Source organism: Emydura macquarii, unplaced genomic scaffold, assembly GCF_026122565.2.
Source record: "Emydura macquarii macquarii isolate MOO-44397 ecotype Brisbane River unplaced genomic scaffold, CSIRO-AGI_Emac_v2 contig_3305, whole genome shotgun sequence".
Classification (NCBI taxonomy): Eukaryota; Metazoa; Chordata; order Testudines; family Chelidae; genus Emydura; species Emydura macquarii.
The window spans coordinates 4,127,764-4,146,991 of NW_027133442.1; the positions used below are offsets into that span (position 1 = coordinate 4,127,764).

General features: G+C 44.1%; 1 protein-coding gene across 1 annotated transcript in view; it reads right to left on the reverse strand.

The window, feature by feature from the left end:
• Positions 1-8,540: 8,540 nt before the first annotated feature.
• Positions 8,541-19,228, reverse strand: part of FBLN7 (fibulin 7) — a 50,301-nt gene continuing 39,613 nt past the window's right edge. Inside the window, exons 7-8 of the mRNA XM_067532825.1 lie at positions 13,186-13,324; positions 8,541-11,013 (exon numbers count right to left, since the gene is read on the reverse strand). Coding sequence (XP_067388926.1) covers positions 10,641-11,013; positions 13,186-13,324 — 512 coding nt within the window. The 3' untranslated portion in view covers positions 8,541-10,640. The remainder of the gene's footprint in view (positions 11,014-13,185; positions 13,325-19,228) is intronic.

Sequence of the window (19,228 nt, forward strand, 5' to 3'; positions counted from 1 at the left end):
ACAATGTTTGGACAGGTTCTGTTTAAGGTGGCACGGGTCTGTAACATTGCATGTCCATGTATGCATGCATACCTTACATTTACCCAGCATCTCTGTCCCTCTCTAGTGGCTGGGCCAGAGCAGTTTATAAATCTGTCTCAGTCTTTGCGCTAACAGAGCTGTGCCTTTTAGCTCAGGCAGGAGCAGCTTGTGCTTTTAGGCCTAGGACTGAGTTAGTCCCTACTGCCAACCTCCCACCCTGGGCATGGCACCACGCACACGTGTATGCATGTATGCACACACTCAGAGCACATGATTCCCTAACCCATTACTCCTGCTTAACCCCAGGTGGGGTCCAATGACTGCAGTGGAGTTTCTCTGACTGAAGCTGCATTAACACTGCTGACCCAGCTCTAGTTTTCACAGCTTTTGGGACACCTTTTGCACTGCTCGCCAAACCAGGCTCTGTGGGTCCTTGTTTCATGCTCTCCTGGAGTGACCTGGTTCCAAACCTTACCTGGCCTTTCAGCACCTCTGCAGGCGCTGGCTCTGGGAAATATTTGATTCCCTTTGCACCAGCTCAGGGGTGAGGTTTTTCAGCTTCCTTCAAGGCTTGCTCTTTACAGTGAGCCTAATAAGAGCTGCCTTCAGGATCCCAGTGAAACCCACCAAGAGAAGGGCAGTCTGCACACTGAAGTTGAAGCATTTGAATGCTTGCTTGGCTAGATTTAACAGCTCTGCTGAACAGTTCCTAGAAGCTGCGACTGAGGTTTTGTCTTTTCTCTCTGGCTGATTTAAGCTCACATTCACAGTTGCTGCCAGTCCTAATTTGGAGGGAAATTCATTTTTATTCCTACTATGCCCCACATCACTGACTCCTGTCCCATTTGTGCTGAGCGCTGGTATTTTGGTTCCATTCAGTATTTTGTACCCTATCATGGCAGTGGGCGAGATGTCAAAGCACTTCAGACCTGGTACTTCAGTTCTGTTCAGTATTTTGCATCCTATCATGGCAGTTGGGAAGACAAGTGTGTCGGAGAAGAGTGGCGAGGAATTAGCTCCCACTATAAATCTTTGCTGGGGTGACATGAGAAAGGAACCAAACCTGACTCATGCTTTAAGTGCTGATTTTCTTTCCAGAGACAGAGCTGTAAATTTATTTAACAGAGACTAATCTAAGGAAAGGCTGATGAGAGAGCTACTAGGAAACCTAGAGGCCTGATTGCTGTTTCCAACTGGAAAGGCTGTCTGTATAATAGGGTTGTTTACTTTTTTCCCCTTTTGGCAGATAAAGATTTCCTCTCTCCCAGATAATAGAATTCCTAGTATTTTGGGTTGAATTCCAGATAAACCACAAGGCTCTATCCTTTGAAAGGGTTTAAGGTGTCATTTCTTGATATTAATTACAAATCCCCAGTGCCCAAGGAAGAGAAATAACATGTTGCCTCACAATACATATTTTTTGTGAATTTACAACAATGAGCACAGTGTTTGTTAAAGACGTATCCAACCATCCTGGGCTTGCTAAGAGTGGAATGTGCCTGGTTTGAGTCTAACTCTGCTCCAGTGTTTCTTCCCGTTGGAGTTGTAGCTCTATTCCTTGTCATGATTAATGGCCTTATTTATGAAGATATTGTTTCAATCTAGTTTCTGACAAAAAGTAACTTTGGGTGTCACACACACCCCATTTGAGGGAAAAAATGGAGCAGTGAGAAAGAACTGGAGTGTTTTTGATTTCCTATGGTTGATAACTCCTTGCAGATTTTTGGAAGCAAAGGGGGAGCTCAACCAGTTTTCTGCCTAGTCTGACTGGCATGCCGTTTCTGAAGCTTTAAGGCCTCTGCTTTCCATAATTAAAGACTTCAATATTTATCTTGTCAGATCATTTCTGAAAGGAATGGAAGCCTTCCCCTCCCATCCCTTTGTAAGGAACCCTCATACACATAAAACCCACTAAACTATTAATAATCCAAAGTAATCTAACATTTTCAGCATGGAACATTGGGACCAATCCTATGCTCCTTGTTCAGACAATTTCATGATTTTATAACCATGACCACCGTTCTCCTTTCCCCTCCTTCCTTTTGTCAGTCACACACTCATTCTGTCTTGTTTACAACAGCATCGTAAGCAGAGCTGGCGAAATCTTTCAGGCAAATAGTTTATTTGCCAAACAGGCAGTTTCGGGTCGACTGAAACGATTTGCAAATTGGTGCCAAGACTGAACGGGAAAAGTCAAAGTGTTGCAGTAAATGGCAAATAAAAATGTTTCATTTGGTTAGGAAAAAATTCATTTTGATTTTCAGGCGTTTTGACAAAAACCAGGGGGAAGACGATTAATCACAAATCAGCTGAGGACAGGGAAATGCTGCCACTGATGCCACCCCTATAAGCGTTAGCCCAGTAGTCAAGGCACTCACTTGGGATGGGGGAGACCTCATCACTTGACTATAGAGCCATTCTTACACTGAGTTTGTCCCAATGACCCCATCTTCTCCTGGGCTTCATCTACAAATGATATGGCTCATGGCTGTGCTTTCCCTCCCCAGGATTAGCTGGGGGGTGGCGCGGTGGACCAGCTGCCAGACTGCTCCTGCGGTGACGGGATCAGAGCTCAGAATGAGTGGGGTGTGGGGTAGGGGTGATACATACAGGATGGGTAGGTGGAAAATGAACAGGTGGGCCGGGTGGCACACAAAACAGGTGGGTGTGGAGTGTGGGGGTGCAGGTGCAGAGAGAGTAGCTCTATGTGTGTAGAACAAGTGTGGGATGAATGGTGGTAGTTGGTGCCCAGAGGAATGTGCTTGTACTGAGTGGATGGGTGGAAAGAGAAGATGCAGTGACAGCGGGAGTGGAAGGAATGCTAACTGAGAAGCATGGAGTAACTATGAGTAGGACAAACAAGCAACATGTCTCTCACCTGATGCAAATATATGCAAATATATGTCAAATAGAATTTACCAGTTGTTTGTTTGCAAATGTAGGTGGGTTTGCCTTGAACCCCTCCTCAGGATATGGACATTTTACCAACAAGGCGAAAGCAGAGGCAGGTCACAGCAGGGCAGAAATTCCCCTGGACAATAGCTGCATCGGGTGCTGGTGGCAGAGCAACTTAGCTTTGAGACTAAGGGCTTGTCTACACTTACAGCGCTGCAACCAGTGCAGCTCTGCTGCTGCAGCACTTAGTGAAGACGCTGCCTACGCTGATGGGCCGGCACAACGCTGTCTCCAGCAGGACTGGGCAGGGTGTAACCGCGTTACTCCGAGGGGTGGATTTTCCACCCCCGAGCGACATTGTTATACTGACAGATATCTATAGTGGAGACCAGTCTTAGGGCAGCCCAGAGATGTGGGGGGAGAGGAGATGTGAGTTACTCTGCAAATTGCTCTGGGTTTGGATGCAGGGGATGGTGTTTGCTGAGAGCCTTAGTCACTGCCCCTCATTTACATAAATGTAGTCAGTTTTCAGCTTCAGGCTCGTTCCTCAGACAAATAGGCAGGCTGACGGGAAAGATGGAAGGGCCCATGCTAAAGAAGAAGCCAATCAGAGTGAGTGACACTTGGATGTAGCTTGAATATTAGGTCCTGTCTGCACAGCTTTACTCATGGCAACTGTTAACAACCCGCCAAAGAGATTTAATATTCCAGGTCATGTTGCCACAGGTGCCCCTTTTGAGAATAAAGCTCAAGCAACATTGCCAAAAGGTGTGAAGTGTTTTATTTTTTTCTTGCAGGCAAAATCTACAGCATTATTTAATCACAATAAGCAGGTGTCTTGAAGAAGCATGCACAAGGTAGTGTTTCATGGCTAACATAAGAAAGCACTGAACCTGGAAAACAGCTCCCTACCAATGGAAGCGGTGATAACTCGTTACTATACTGTGTATGTGGAATTCTCATCTCTGCAGATGCAAGCAATGCAGATTATTTCTGAATCAGAAGTGTTGCCTTTTACAACTGCTTAAACAAAACTGAGAGCATAGGCGGTGGTTTATCAAAAATGAAATATTCACATCTCAAGTTGCCTTAGCTCAAGCCCTAAATGCTATCAAGGTATTTTTCCCCCCAATAATGAATAAAATTCATAGTCACTGTAAAGTATTTTTGTTATAATCTCTTGAAGTTTTTCCTTAGGACTCACTTTTTAGGATAAAAACAGCAGTTACAACATTTTTTTAAAAATGACTTCAATGATGTAGTGGTAGAAAATGTATATGGCTTAGATTAAAACAACCTATGGTTGAATTGTTTGGTGCCTTTGTTAAATGGTCAACTATTGTAATGTGTGTCAAGGGAAACTGTCACAATTTTGGACGCACAGGTGGAGATCTTTGATTCCTTTAGAATAAACCACAATGCTATCAACAATGCAATTCATAAGGAGACTTGGAGGAACAGAAAACGAGGCATAAATTCACTTTTCAATGGATTCCATCACATGTTGGCTTATATGGGAGTGAGGCAGCTGATGATCTGGCAAAAACTGGAAGATTGGAAAGTCAGGTTGGAGTGACAACAGTTGAGGCTATTGATGCCCTGTCATGGGAAATATTAGTTGAAGCAAATGGTCAAAAGATGAAAGATCCTATGATTGATATTAAAGCAGCAGCAGATTCACGTGGCTATAGAGTAGCCATGGGGTCGCACAAAATGAATTTTCATCTCAAACGGTCCCTTGCAAGCCTTCTTCCTTCGTCAATATTCAGTCTATCAGCTTTCCATCTCAGCCCTTCTGAAGCTAAGAGGATGCGGAATGTAACCTTCCATGGCAAGGCAAATTGCCCACGATCCTAACCCCCATTACCTAGGAGTCACTCTCAATGGCAGCCTTACTTATCAACAACATATGAGGCAGGTGAGCCATGAAATGAAGATACCCATCACTATAATCTAAAAGCTAGCAGGTCCTGGCTGGGGTTGTGATGCTTGAATGCGACAAATGGGAATGCTGCCTGGAGTTTATTCCATGGCTGAGTAATGTGCACCTGTTTGGGGAAGGAGCTCGCACATGCCCCTCATTGATATCCAGCTAACTGTGGCTAGGGGCCTTGTAACGGGGACTTGTAACTTCCACTGTTCAGTCCACTGCTGTGGCATCCAGTCCTTGCAAACATCCTTCCTCCAATCATCCAGCGAGAGATGGCGACATTGTGTGAGTACAAGAAAGCTCTCACTAACCAAAAGCTCCCTAACCATGACAGCCTTGTTCAACCACCTTGCACTCGCCGTAAGTCTTGCTGACCCATTCTGGGACGCTGAAGAAGCTCTTCTGTCATCCCGCTCTAACCCAGAGGACCCCGGCGGATACAATGGACAGGCTGTGATATAAACAACAAGCTCCTCATAAATGATCCCACCATTGAACCACCTGGCTTCTTGCTCCATCAAAGACAGTGGATGACCATCAACCATATTAAGATGTTACATGGAAGATGTGTGCACCTGATGTGCAAACGGAGAATCAATGATTCACCATAGTGCATTGAACACACTGTGAAGAAGTACCTCATCTTTTCATTTGCAGGAGGTATAGCAAATGTACACTCTGCATCTTCTGAAGCCTTTGAATGGCTTTTAAATCTTTGTATTAACTTGTAAATGTTGCTATTTCCATATGAAAGAAGAAGAGTCAGTATGGGAGGATTTAGGCTTCTTAAATCCCTCAAAAATTGCATCTTTTCACCTCATTTGTGGATGACCTCATACTCTACATCCTTCGACCTCAGCCCTTTAAACCTTCGGTAGAAGCATACCTTCTTCTGCACATTAGACATGACCACACCATTGCAGTCATCTTGTTCTTAGCTGGTGCAAGGCTAAGGCAAGCAGTGTAACTTGCCGGGATCGACTCATTTGTGAGAAAGCAACTTGGAAATAACATCCACTACCATGAGATTGCAGAAAGATCATACTGCAGGCATGAAAATCAATAGAGAAGAGACCAGGATAGATTCTCTCTGCAAGATGTGTCAGGAGCATGCTTCAACATTTGTGCACACTGTTCAATGTAATATTGTAAGGAAAGCGAAGCTTTTCAGATTGGACACCTTGGCTCAAGGCCTCACAGAGGACCTGGTATGGGTCGCCTGATTCATTCTCAAACTTTGTGGCCTGATATGATCATTGTGGGACAAGACGACAACAACCACTGTCACAATGCATTCTGAATGGAAACCATTTTAATTAATACACACGCTCTAAGCAGACAGAATTGGTTCCCCGGCACGGTCTCTCTGATAAGCAACCTCAGAACTGTAATGATTTGAATGCTGTCACTCAAGAGAGCACAGAAATTCAATTTCCAAGTAGCTGAGCTACTGAGGCCTGCTTCTGAACCACTGAAATCTGAATGTGAGCATAACATATTGCCCAACACCTTCGGCTGCATTCTCCTCCTCATCGTCCCAGAACTGAGGATGTGCAGGCAGCTCTAAACCTCTCCCTGTATCAGCAGGACAGGAATTAGGTGCTGCAGGCTGGCACTGAACTTCAGAGTTTCTGGGCAGCCTTTTCGTGCTGCCCTGGTGGTTCCCTGCTCTGCCTGACCCTTTTCGCAGTGTGAAGTGCGTTACCATTGACACAGCGCTACGCCACTTGCGGGGGTGGATTAACAGCGTTGACTTCTGGATTGACTGAGTGGGTCTTCACTGACCACTCAGTCGATCCAGATAAATCTATCTGACGGTGGCGACTTTGCTGCCGTCAGTGTAGACATAGCCTGAGTATGGGTGTCTCCTCCCCAGGCATGACCCAGATCCAAAGTCTGGTTGAAACGTTGACCTCAATTCTCCTCCTCTGTTTCTTTCTGCCCCCTCCCACCACCTAGCTGTGACTGCCAGCCTAAGGGCTCTAGCTATGGCTCAGCTGGCAGTGGGCATTGGCCCAGCCGGTCCTGGAGCTGCTCAGGTGACTGTATGGTTCAAATCTCCCATTCCTCCAAGGGCAGGCCAATCATGTCACTTCTGTCATGGACGGGGTCTCAAAATCAAGCCCAAAGCCACTCTCAAAACTAGAGCTGTATGTGCTGCTACTAAGTCACCATGGAGGTCTGTCTGGGCAGGTTCTCCTGTTGGCGCCCAGCAATCTGAGCATCTCTCTGTTTTATTATTTTTTAGTGGCTGGAAAAGCTGTGCCAGGGTATCAAGGGGAAGCATCCAAAAGAAGAAGCGGGTTTATGAAATCGAGTTTAGCCACAGGGCATTTGTTCTCCCAGTCCAGCTGATAGTACTTACAATCAAATAGCTCTGGGGAAGGGGCCTTTCACGGAAAGGCGGGGTCAGGGGCTAGGCTTCATTTGATTGGTTAAGCTCAGGCGCGCAAGCTGGATAGGGAACACATTTCTCTTCCTTCGCCTTCGGTCATTGCCTGCCACAGAGCTGAGCAATGGCGTGCTTCTGCTCAGCAGTGAGACCCAGGCGGGGACATGTGCAGTAAGTTAAGAATGTGCCCACCTAGCCAAACTTCTGAAAGCTCATTGGTGACCTTGGCTGCCAGCAATGCTGATTGCCCAGGAGAAGCAGTGCTATTTTGTCTCTGCAGTTCCGTTTGCAGTGATCTCCGCACAGCATCACAGAATTGCTTTGAAGATGTGACACAACTCAGTCCTTGCTGGGAAAATGCCTAGCGCACTGACCTGGGACTCAGGAGATATGGGTTCAGCCGCTGGCCTGCCAGGTGACTGTGGGCAAGCCCCTTCACCTCTCTGTGACTTAGTTTCCCCTTCTGTAAAATGGGAGTAAAGTGCTTTGCGATCCACTGATGAAAAGCACTCTGAAAGAGCTGTGTGGTGTATAGAGCCAGGCTGTGCTTTACTACTCAAGAGGAGTAAAAGGTCGAGGAGAGGATGAGGAGCTGGGAGCCCACTCACACCGCTGTACAGCAGCGGGACACCAGTGCATTCTCTGTGCTCCGGCCTCTGGCCTCGCTAGGCAGGAGCACTCCTGGAGTCCTCAGGGGAAGTGCACATCTGCCTATTGGCTGCAGCTAGCTGTGCTTGAACTGACAGGAGAGAGCCCCTAATCTGTCTCCGGAGTGGCTGCATCCAGCTCTAACACAGATGCACAGGCCTATGCCTGGGAGATGTTATTGGACTGGTAGAGCAGTTACAAAGCAACCTTTTAATTGCATGTGTCTTTAGATTAAACAACAACAAGGATTTCAAACTTCAGATGTAAATTGCTTCAAGATTACACAAAAATAATGGGCCATCTTGTCAGGTGCTGTAGGTGAGCTTCTCAGTGGAGCAACCCCCAGCTATACCGGCTGAGAATCTGGCCCCGTATTGGTACCATGTGCCAGGGGGAAGAAACACCCAGGGTCCTATAGCTAACTACTCCACTAGTGGGTTATTTGCAGTGCTGTGCAACAGGGATCAGACCCAAAGCCTTGGGGGAAAGTCTGTGGGTTCTAGTCTCCCATGAATGTGCTGGGGAGATTTCCATGGGGAATCGCCCTCAGCATGAGTAGATATTGTGCGTAAGACTCTTGGATGTATTCATAGGAGCATGGTCTCTAGTGTCCTTCATGTATCTGATGCTACTACACCAGAAAATGAAGGATCATGAACCTCTCATCCCAGTGTGTTGGTGCTGGAATAAAACAGACCCATTTCCTCTGGCTGATGGACGCTTGAGAAACAGCCATTTGGGTAACGTGCTGAGGCGCCCTGGTAATGAGAGCAGGATTAAAAACCGAATGAACCAACAAAAAACAAATCCCTAGCTTCACAGCAGTTGAATGCACAGCACCAAGTTCTACTGTCAGCTTCATTGCTTATAAACCCATTGGGCCAAATTCTTCCCTGTACTAACTCCAGTGATTTACCCCAGCGCAAATTTGACTTACGAGCTTCTCTAGGGCTGCACAAGTGAAACTGGCAGCAGAATTTGTCCCAAGCACTGTGCAAGAGCACACACTATTCTGCATTAAAAATGCAACACCGTGGGCCCGGATGATCTCAAAAAAACGTTCATTTTCATAGTCAGATGTGAATGAATAATACAAGGATTAAAAAGAGACAAAGTCTAAATTGTGCATTTAGTAACTCCACTGAAATCAATGGAACTATGCGGAGTCACCCCACGTCAGGATCTGGCCCATAGAATGTAATGCAGAATGACTCCTTTTAATATTTTTAAAACCATCCAAGAGAATTCTATAGCAGGGCTCCATTAAAAGCGGGGGAGGGTCTATCAGACTCTATAGGATGGATCAAAATTCCTATAGAAAGCTTAGCAGCCAGTAAAATCCAACAATTTTTTTCATGAGAAATTTAAACCTTAATTGCTTTCTCATAAATATATTTTTTAACAAATAGTTTTACTCTGAAATGTAGAGCAGGCCTGGATTTTTTTTTTTTTTTTTTTTTAAGGCTAAGTAGTATCTCCATGATACAGATGTTGGGTGTTTTCTGTTAATAAAACCACAAATATATTACCCCTTTTAGGGAGGGAGTCAAGGTACTGTACTCTGTAATTGTAGCACATTGTGCTGTTGGTCTGGGTTGTTTTGTGCCATTTTCCATCATGCTAAACACGAGACTTGGATTCTACCTCTAGCTCTGTTATGAGTGAAAGGAATTGGTGGTCTCAGTCTACCCCCTGGAAATCCATCCACGCCCCAGAACTCCCACACATTTTGGTGCAGTTCAGACTCAAGGAACTTTATTCTGCACCACTAAATTAATGAAAGTTTTCCCCCTGATTTGAACAGGAGCCTGATCATGTCCTTGGAAGGCTGTGCTCAGTAGCAACAAACATAGGACTAGAATGACAGGAGTAATGGAGCCATCAACACTGAACAGAGAATCTTGCAGCGCCAGGTACCTAGCTCGGATGTGCGATCAGCTCTTTGCATTTGTATACACCGCTGTTCAACAAACCAATTCAATTGAGTTTTCTAAAAAATGTTCCTGGCCTTAGTTAATTTACATCAACAGCCTGCAGTCCTTTATTGAGGCGAATGCTTTGGGACATTTTTTTAAGGGGATTGGACAAAGGAGTTATAAGCAACATCCATCTGTTCAAAGAGTTCACACTAGCCCATCTTTAATTGGCGCGGAAGCTACTTGTTGTTAGAGTAACTGATAACTGCTGGGCGTATGCCCTGTTGCTAATCTGACTCAGGGCAGACCAGATTTCCAGGTGGGAGCAGCTGCCTGCTGCTGGATCCGCATGATTTCATTCACACTGCACTGGCTGTTTGTCATGGACATGCATGTAAAACCAACCAGGAGACAGAGCAGACAAATCAACCCTAAATCAGATGGAAGGAAATTTACTCTAAGGAGGTTAACATAGGCTATAATCTGGACTTCATTGCTACATCTCTGTTACTGTGATTAGTGTTCCTGGCTGCATGGGCTACAGAAGATGGTGAGAAACAAAGTCAGAAGTGTCCAGAGTCACAACATCCCAAGAACAAATGAGTTTGAGATTATTGCAAGCCCTATCCAAAGGACCCTGCTATTGCCAGAGTAATGTGGTTTCTCTTGTCTCTCAGTACCGAGCTTTTAATCTCCTGTTTTTTAGAGCTGCTGCAGCGCCGGGGCCTTTCACAATTGCGAAAGGAAGGAATTTCGTTTGAGTCAGTGCTGAAAGAAAGCGATGGACAGGGCCGTCCTTGCGGCTGCTTATTTGCTGATTTGTAGAAATGATGTCTCTTTAAAACTCATAGGGAGACACAAAGACTGTGATCTTGGAAACATGCTTCGCCTGGAAGGTGCGATCCAGATACTCGGACATGTCCACCTCCACCTCGATTGTCTGGGCGCCTTTCAGACTTTGCACAAGAATCAGTTCTCCCGTCTGCCGGTCTGAGCGCTGCATCACAAAATGCCCTCGGCTGTTGCCCCCGATGATCCCGAAGCGCAAGCTGTCAGGCCCAGGCCGTCCCGGAGCAGAGGCAGTCGCCATACGGAAGAGAGGGGTGGGTGTTATTAGGTTGGAAGGCAGAGGGAGATAATGGAAGGAGATGGACTTTGGGGCGTGATGGCACGATCTGCTGTCCATTGGGCAGGGATTGCGTTCACATTGGCTAGCAACAAAAGAAAGGACAAGGGTTAAGGCTCCCACTACTTCTATGTCATTGCCATTGGGCCTTTGTGCTCTGTTCGGTTTCAGAGGGGCCATTTGTGATAATGCAGAGAATTGATTGTCATGTATATTGCCCACGCATTTCCTAAACCACCGCCACCCAACCAACTTTGGGACAAAGCAGCATTCACTGCTGGATAGCCAGGACCCCACAGACATGGGGCAGCACTGCCATGGCTTGGAATCCTGCAAAGGAGCATCCCGGGGGCCACATTCTGTTCTCAGTTACACCAAAGCAAATCTAGGGTAACTCCACTGAAGTCAATGAAATTACTTTGGGTTTACACCTCCATAGCTAAGCATAGAATCTGACTGAACTAGGATCCTCCCATGCTGAAGGTGCGAGCCTCTCCTGGTGTGCTACAGGGGAGGAGGGAGTGACCCTCCCAGACTGGGTAAACAGATTCATGCTAGTGGGGGTTGAGTTAGCACGCTGAAAATAGCTGGGTGGATGTTGCAGAGGTTCTGGCTAGCCACCCAAACTTAGACCCACCCTTCCCGCTGCATCCAAGCTCCTGTGAATAGCCCAGGCTTCCATCACTGCTGCAACACCCACACTGCTATTCTTAGGGTGCTAGCATGAGTGGGGGCTGGGAGGCTCACTTCCACCTGCAGTGTAAAACAAACAAACAAAAAAAAAACCAACGAGACTGCTGTAGCACTTTAAAGACTAACAAATTTAATTTCTGCAGGCATAAGCTTTCATGGGCTGTAACCCACTTCGTCAGATGTAAGGAATAGAAATCACATAGGAGTTATATATATACATATCCAAGGGTAAGTAACAACAAGGGGGAAGGTAGATAAAAGCAAAGTCCATTCAGTTAGAGTAGTTGAGGCCTATTCACAACCATTGATTAGGAGGTGAGAATGTGTGAACAGTGACATGCCATCATGTGCCAGCAATGCCCCTCTGCCATGTACATTGGCCAAACTGAATTGTCACTACGCAAAAGAATAAATGGACACAAATCAGACAAAAAATAATAACATCCATAAACCAGTTGGAGGGCACTTCAATCTCCCAGGACACTCTGTCACTGACTTGAAAGTTGTCATTCTTCAACAAAAAAACTTCAAAAGCAGACTTCAAAGAGAAACTGCAGAGCTGGAAATCATCTGCAAACTTGACACAATCAGATTGGGTCTAAATAGGGACTTGGAATGGTTCTCTCATTACATTACACTGTTCACACATTCTCACCTCCTAATCAGTGGTTGTGAATAGGCCTCAACTACTCTAACTGAATGGACTTTGCTCATATCTACCTTCGCCATTGTTGTTACTTACCCTTGGATATGTATATATATACCTCCTATATGATTTCTATTCCTTACATCTGATGAAGTGGGTTGCAGCCCACGAAAGCTTATGCCTGCAGAAATTAAATTTGTTAGTTTTTAAAGTGCTACAGGACTCTGGTTGTTTTTGCTGTGTACAGACTAACACGGCTACCCCACTGGAACTTTTCAGTGTAAACAAACTGTAACAGAGCTTGAGTTAGACAGCTGGGGCTGCAGCAGACATACTCTGAATCTCAGGCACAGCAAGGGACATGAACCATAGGCTGACCAGTGTGTTACACACAGATCTCTCATTAACACAGAGAGAAGGCACATAAGAAGGGTACAGTACTGCAGCCGAGAGCTGCTGGGTGAGTCTGAGGGCGAAAACCATGCAAGTCAATGGAAGTTTTGCCACTGACATCACCAGGGCCAAGATTTCACCCTGGGAATGCTATTTAGCTCATATTCATAGATTATAAGACCAGAAGGGGCCACTGTGACTATCTAGGTTGACCTCCTGTATATCTCAGGCCATAGTTCAAACAGGAATTCATTCCGGGAGGTCCTAAGGCATCCCTCTTCAAGATGCTACCCCATTTTGGATTTAGTCAAATGAAGAATTGAACCACTTCCAGCTGAACAACCTGGGAAGGGTTTTCTTCTTACCAGAGTCCTTTCCCCATGTTTGACAGCCATCTCCCGAAAGCAGGCATCTTTTAACATTGTAGTTCAAAAAGGCAAATACACTGTGGTGCTTTTTCAGCTGGTCGTTATTTTATCTGGAGTTGCTAGGGCATCGGTTCTCTTGCATTTCTCTAATACTCACAATGGCGATGTTTTCACATAGCTGGCATTGCCGCTAGACCGCGGGCATTCGGGGCTAACGCACTGAAAGCCTCCTCCCGTGTTAATGCATGTCATCCCCCTGGTGCAGTTGTGCTGGGATAGGCCACACTCATCTATATCTGCAAAACAGCCAAAGTGGAGAAAAGTGACCATCAACTGGCACCAAGGGCCTTCCACGGTCACTGTCCTTCAGTGATGCCTATAAAATATGCTCCCTTTCGCAAACAGAAAAAAGGGGGGTTATATTTAATTTCCAGCCCTGCAAACTCAGCCTGCATGTGAAGAGGTAAGTTGGGATTTATCCAATGCAAACTCACGCGCAATAAAGGCTTTGAAGGCCAAGTTCTGATCTCTTTTATGCCCATGCAATGTCAGTACCTGCTGTCCACAGGGATACCAGTGCAGTCCCAGGTGAAACTGAAACTTAGTAAAGAGCATTTTGATACTTCACAAGGAGGTAGCCCAGCTCCCTCCCTCTCCCTCCACCTCCCTTCCAAGTGCCATCAAAATGGAAAATACTTGCTTTGTTTCTAAAAATCAGCAAAAATTCATGGCCTGATTCTTACATGGGCTTAGCACCCAGAGGCATGGCCTGATTCTTACAAGGGCCCAGCATCCAAATCTGCTGAGCTCTTTTGAAAATCTGACCCTCCAGAAGCAGATCTGCTAAGGGTCATTTTTCAGAGTAGATCTGCACTTGGACGACTTCACACAGTAGTGAGACTCAGCTCCGTTTCTATGGTCACAGACATACGAACGCCCTCTCTTTATATCTGCCTTGTTATAAATTATTTTAAATCATGCTAAATTTTTTTTACTGAGCTGAAAGGGTTAACACTGATTATTCCATTATCACTCACTCTTGTCCGCCTACATTTGATCTGATTACTGGGGACCTTTTTTATTTTTTAAAGGGGGTCAGAAGCTGCTCTTATACCCTTTTAGCCTATTACAATCACAACATCTTCTAAAGTGGTGAAATGGTTTAATATAAGAAAGAAAACATGCTAGCAGCAATTTTTACCTGTTGCCCCTTAGCCCCTTTACCTTGCGGCCAGCATCTTCTAAATACACATTACCTTTCTCCAACACAGTGAGTTAAAAAAAAAAATCTAATGAAAATCATCCAGACTTGAGAGAAACGCTAGCATTCTCCATCTCTTCCTTTTCTCAGTTGGTCTGGCACATAAGTGGATGCTTTTCATATTATAACCTCTGCTCGCAGATAGGTTAACCCTTGCTAGCCCAAGAAAATCAAAGAAAGATCTAAACTAAAACAGAAAAATGAAAAACTATTTTTGTGATGAATTTCAAAATTACAGAGTTATTTGAAACTGACCCATTTTTTGTTTTTTAAAAAATTTTGTAAAAAAAAATATGAACAGAATATATTAATTTAAAATGTTACCAAACCATTTTAAAAAATTGTATGTTTTCAGTAACTGCTCCTTTCCTCCCAAAGTTAAAAGGCACTACATTTTTCACAAAAAAATGGTTTTTTTGTTTTTTTGGTTTTTTTTTTTACAAGACATGTTTTTTCATAATGAATTTCAATTTTGAAAAAAGGCTATACTTTGATGAAAATCTGTTCACCTAAACAATTTCAACCAGGTCTAGTCAAATCTTTTAAAATAACCAACTATTTCTCCCCTGTGAATTCAAACTGGAACAAATGAAGAGAAGAGCTTCAAAGATGATCAGGGGAATGGAGGATCGGTCTTATGAGAGGAGACTGGAAGAGCTTGGCCTAGCAAAATGAAGGCTGAGAAAGGATCGGATTGCTTTCTATAAATACATCGGGGGGTAAATGCAGGGAGGGTGAGGAGCTATTTAAGCTCAAGGACAATTTTGGCACAAGAACAAATGGGGATAAACTGGCCATGAACAAATTTAGGATGGAAATTTGAAGGAGATTTCTAACTATCAGAGGGTCAGGTTCTTGAACAGCCTCCCAAGAGCAATCCTGGGGCTAAACAACTTAATTAGTTTTAAGCTGGAGCTTGATAAGTTTACGAACTGATCATGGGACGGGGTTGCTTGTGATGGCAGGGACTGGACTTAATGACACAAAGTCCCTTTCCAACCTATGTTCCAATGTAACTGGGTTAAAATAAATAAATAAACCTTAAACACACAACTGCCTCCGAACCAGAGAATAACTCTAATCCACTAAAACTCCTTTTTAAAGGGCATAACAATTATCTGTTTTCTTAGAACAGATACTTTTAGTGTGTTTTAAGGAACTGTGCCAGGGGGCCGTTCCAGATCATGCTCCAGGTGGCCTGGCTTGGCTCTGCAGGTAGCCTCCTCTTAGTCCCCTGGGGGTTCTTGCAATAAATGACTCCCAAGCCAGAATGCTTCAATAAGTTTTGACTTTGTTGAGACTTATTTATTAAGTCTTATCAGGATACAGACTCTATGGCCCCCCAGTCCCAAACTGTGATTCTCTTAAAATTCCACAGTCTTCCTTCTCGGGGCCTATGCTGTGATTAAGGCAAAGGTGCTGCTGGTTTCCTAATTACACATCCTGAATGTGTAGCCACTTGGTTATCTGGCTGGCCATTAGTTGTAACAACTGGCTCTGGCTGATTAGGTATCTTAAGCTTCCTCTTCGGCATGCACCATCTGTAGAGTTTACTGATTGTTAATTTGGAGAAACAAACTGTAGATGTCGATGGTTTGTTGAACTCTCCACCATCGGTCTGAATCAAATATGGTCTGGATGATTAATTCTTTTTCTTTATGACAGCTGGAGTTCTCCATTCCTTTTTACCATCCAGTTTGACACAAACATGGTCACCAGGTTCTAGACCCGGCAGTTTTCTGAGGGTATGTCTACACTGCCAGCAACTTGGGGAATCAATGCAGCTGGATTGACTCAGCATGTTGTGGAGACCCACTCAATTGATCCCGGAAGCGCTCTCTGGTCAATGCAATTAATCCACCTCCCCGAAAAGAGTAAGGCTAAGTCGACTGGAGGGTGTCTCTGGTCGACTCAGTGCAAGTGAAGATGCTGCAGTATGGCAACATAAGTAAATTGACAGGAGATATTCAAGCTACTTTATGTAGCTTGCATATCTCCCGTTGACCGCCGGCAGCAGTGTAGACCAGGCCTTAGTGTTGTCTGTTGTAAAAGTGTTTGTAAGCTCTTTTTGCCTACTTTCTTCATGTTTGGACAGTTTGGAAGTAGATTCTTTTCTAAAGTTGAAACAGACGTTCTGAGTTGTCTTCCCATTAGGAGCTCTGCTGAACTATATCCAGTAGCCGCTTTGAGTGTTGATCTGGAACCCAGAAAAGCAAGAAATGGATCTTTCTGCTGTAGGATTTTCTTAGCTCTCTGTACAGGTCTCTCAGCCCCTCTATTTGCTTGTGGGCAATGTGGGTTGATCAAAATAATCAAAATCATGTTTTGTTTGGAATAATTTAAAATCTGCTGCAGTGAATTGTGGTCCGTTGTCCGTCATTAGTTGTTTTGGAATACTGAAGTGAGCACAAGTGCACTTCAGTTTCTCAATAACACAGCAGCATGTTGTCATTCAAGTCCGTTATTTCCAAATACCTGGAAAAGTAGTCCACTATGACCAGGTAATGATGTCTTCTAAATTTGCATAACTCTGCAGCTAGTCTCTTCTAAGGTCTGTCTGATAGGAGTGTTATTAAAGGTTCTTTGTGTTGTGTTGGTCTGTTAGTTCTGCAGTGTTCACATGCAGATACTTTATTCTTTATATCCTTGCTGATGCCTGGCCAACGCACTGACTTTTTGGCCCATTCATGGCATTTAGCTAATCTGTGATATTCATGAATGAAGTTTAGGATTTCTCCTCTCATTTTGTTTGGAATTATGATGCAATCACCTTAATCAGGAGTCCATTTGAATCACTTAATTGTACATGTATGACAAAGTAGTCTCTTGTCGCTTTGGTAGTTTCCTTTAGATACTAGGGCCAGCCAGCTGTTATGTAACTTGGAACTTCCTGAAGTTACATGTCTCTCAAGGTTGCTTTTGTAGCTGGAGTAGTCTCTTTTCTGACTGTTTTGTATGCGTCCACAACATCCAGGTATGCCTTTATGTCATCTTTGAGCTCAGGGACAGTTGAGTGCAATGCTGGGCTCCATGACAGTGTCTGCTACTACCAGATTTTTCCCAGGAATGTATTTAGCAATCAGATTAAATCTCATTAACCTTATCAATAGATGCTGGCATCTCAGCAGTGTTTTATCCAGGTTTTTCTGTTGAAGAGGATTACAAGATGTTTATGGTCTTTTAGTGTCAAAGAATCCAATCCACACAGATATCTGGAAAAGTTCTCACCTGCCCATATGCTTTCCAGGCACTCCTTTTCAATCTGCGAATATGGTTTTTCTTCTGTGAGTGTGTGAGAGCAAAATGCAACTGGCTTCCACTCCAAGCCATGTTCTTGCTCCAAAACCCCACCTAAGCCATAGGTGCTTGTGTCCTCACTGACCACAGTGGGTTTGTTCACATGGTACTATTTGAGAACTGGAGTTATTGGGGTCATTTCTCACCTTGTGGAAGGCAATTTCTTGATTTGGCCCCCATAGCCAAGATGTGTTGGACTTTAACAATTCATTCTGTGGTTTTATCCCTGTGGAAAGGTCTTGTAGATATTGACCAAGGTAATTTACCATCCCCAGTATGAATCTTGGTTCTGGTACATTAATTGGTGCATTCAATTCTCAAATGCTTTTACTTTCTCAGGGCTAGGATTGATTCCATCTTTGATTATTGTCTGTCCTAAAAACTCAATTTGGGGTAGGCAGAAAATGGATTTTTGATTGTTTAGCTTCTGTCCAGACTAACTGATGAGGCTTAGAACGTCATTGAAGGTTTTCTTGTATTCTTCCATTGAAGATCCATATATCAAAATATCGTCCATGCAAACTACAACTCCATTTCTGTTTGTTAATAGTTCTGCCATCTTTCTTTGGAAAATTTCAGGTGCACTAGTAATCACAAAAGGTAATCTTTGAAAGCAAAATCCTTAGAGGGAGTGCTAAATGTAATATGCCAAACTCCACTCAAGGCATCCAGCCTAGAGAATACTGTAGTGCCTTTCACTTTGGGAAGGCAGTCATCCAGTGTTGGGAGGATATATTTTTCTCTCACAACTGCTTCATTAAATCTTTTAGGATTCACACAGATTCATATTTTTCATTATAATTTATACTATTGGGGCACACCATGTTGGCTCAGAGATTTTCTCTATGACAATCCACTCCATTCTTTTTAAGTCAGTTTCCACTTTATGAAGTAATGGGATAGGAATCCTGTGAGGTGTATGTACACTACATGCCACACGTCTCAAGGCAAATTGTACTGGATCTACTTTCAAAAGTTCAATATCATCAAATATGCCATCAAGTTCTTCCATCTTTCTCACTAGGCCCATCATGGCTGCCATGCTGTGGCTGAGAAGGATGTTGGTCTGTGATCCTTTGATCACCTACAGAGACAAAAGCTTTTAATTCAGAACGTAAGTTGTTTCTGTGGTGAACTAGCCCATGCAGTTCAGAATACTTCTAGAGATAGTCAGAGTTGTGTCAGGTGACTTCATGTTTGGTAAGGGTTGAAGGTGATTGAAAATTCCTTCTGTAACTGTGATGTCTGCTCTCGAGTTAGTTGTAAAATCAATAGCCTTGGTGTGAATATTCAGTTTCATTGTTCAGGCAGACTCTGTGTCATCACACGTGATAGATCCCAGAAACAATGGCTCTTGGTTGTCCGTAATATGAGTCAACTCCCTAACTGCCTTGGTACAGCAAACAGCTACAAGATGCCCATACTTTGTGCATTTATTACAGTTCATGCCTTTGGCTGGACACGCATCAATCGCTTGTGAAATTTTTCCACATCATGTGCATTTAGACTGAAATACTTTGGTGTTTGCCTGGAATTTGCTGAATGTCTCAAGACTTTTATGGTAATGACTTTTAGCACTCATTTGTCTATTTACAGCTTTTAAGCTAGTTTTAAGTTTGGCAAGTTGCTCTTGGTTTTGCTC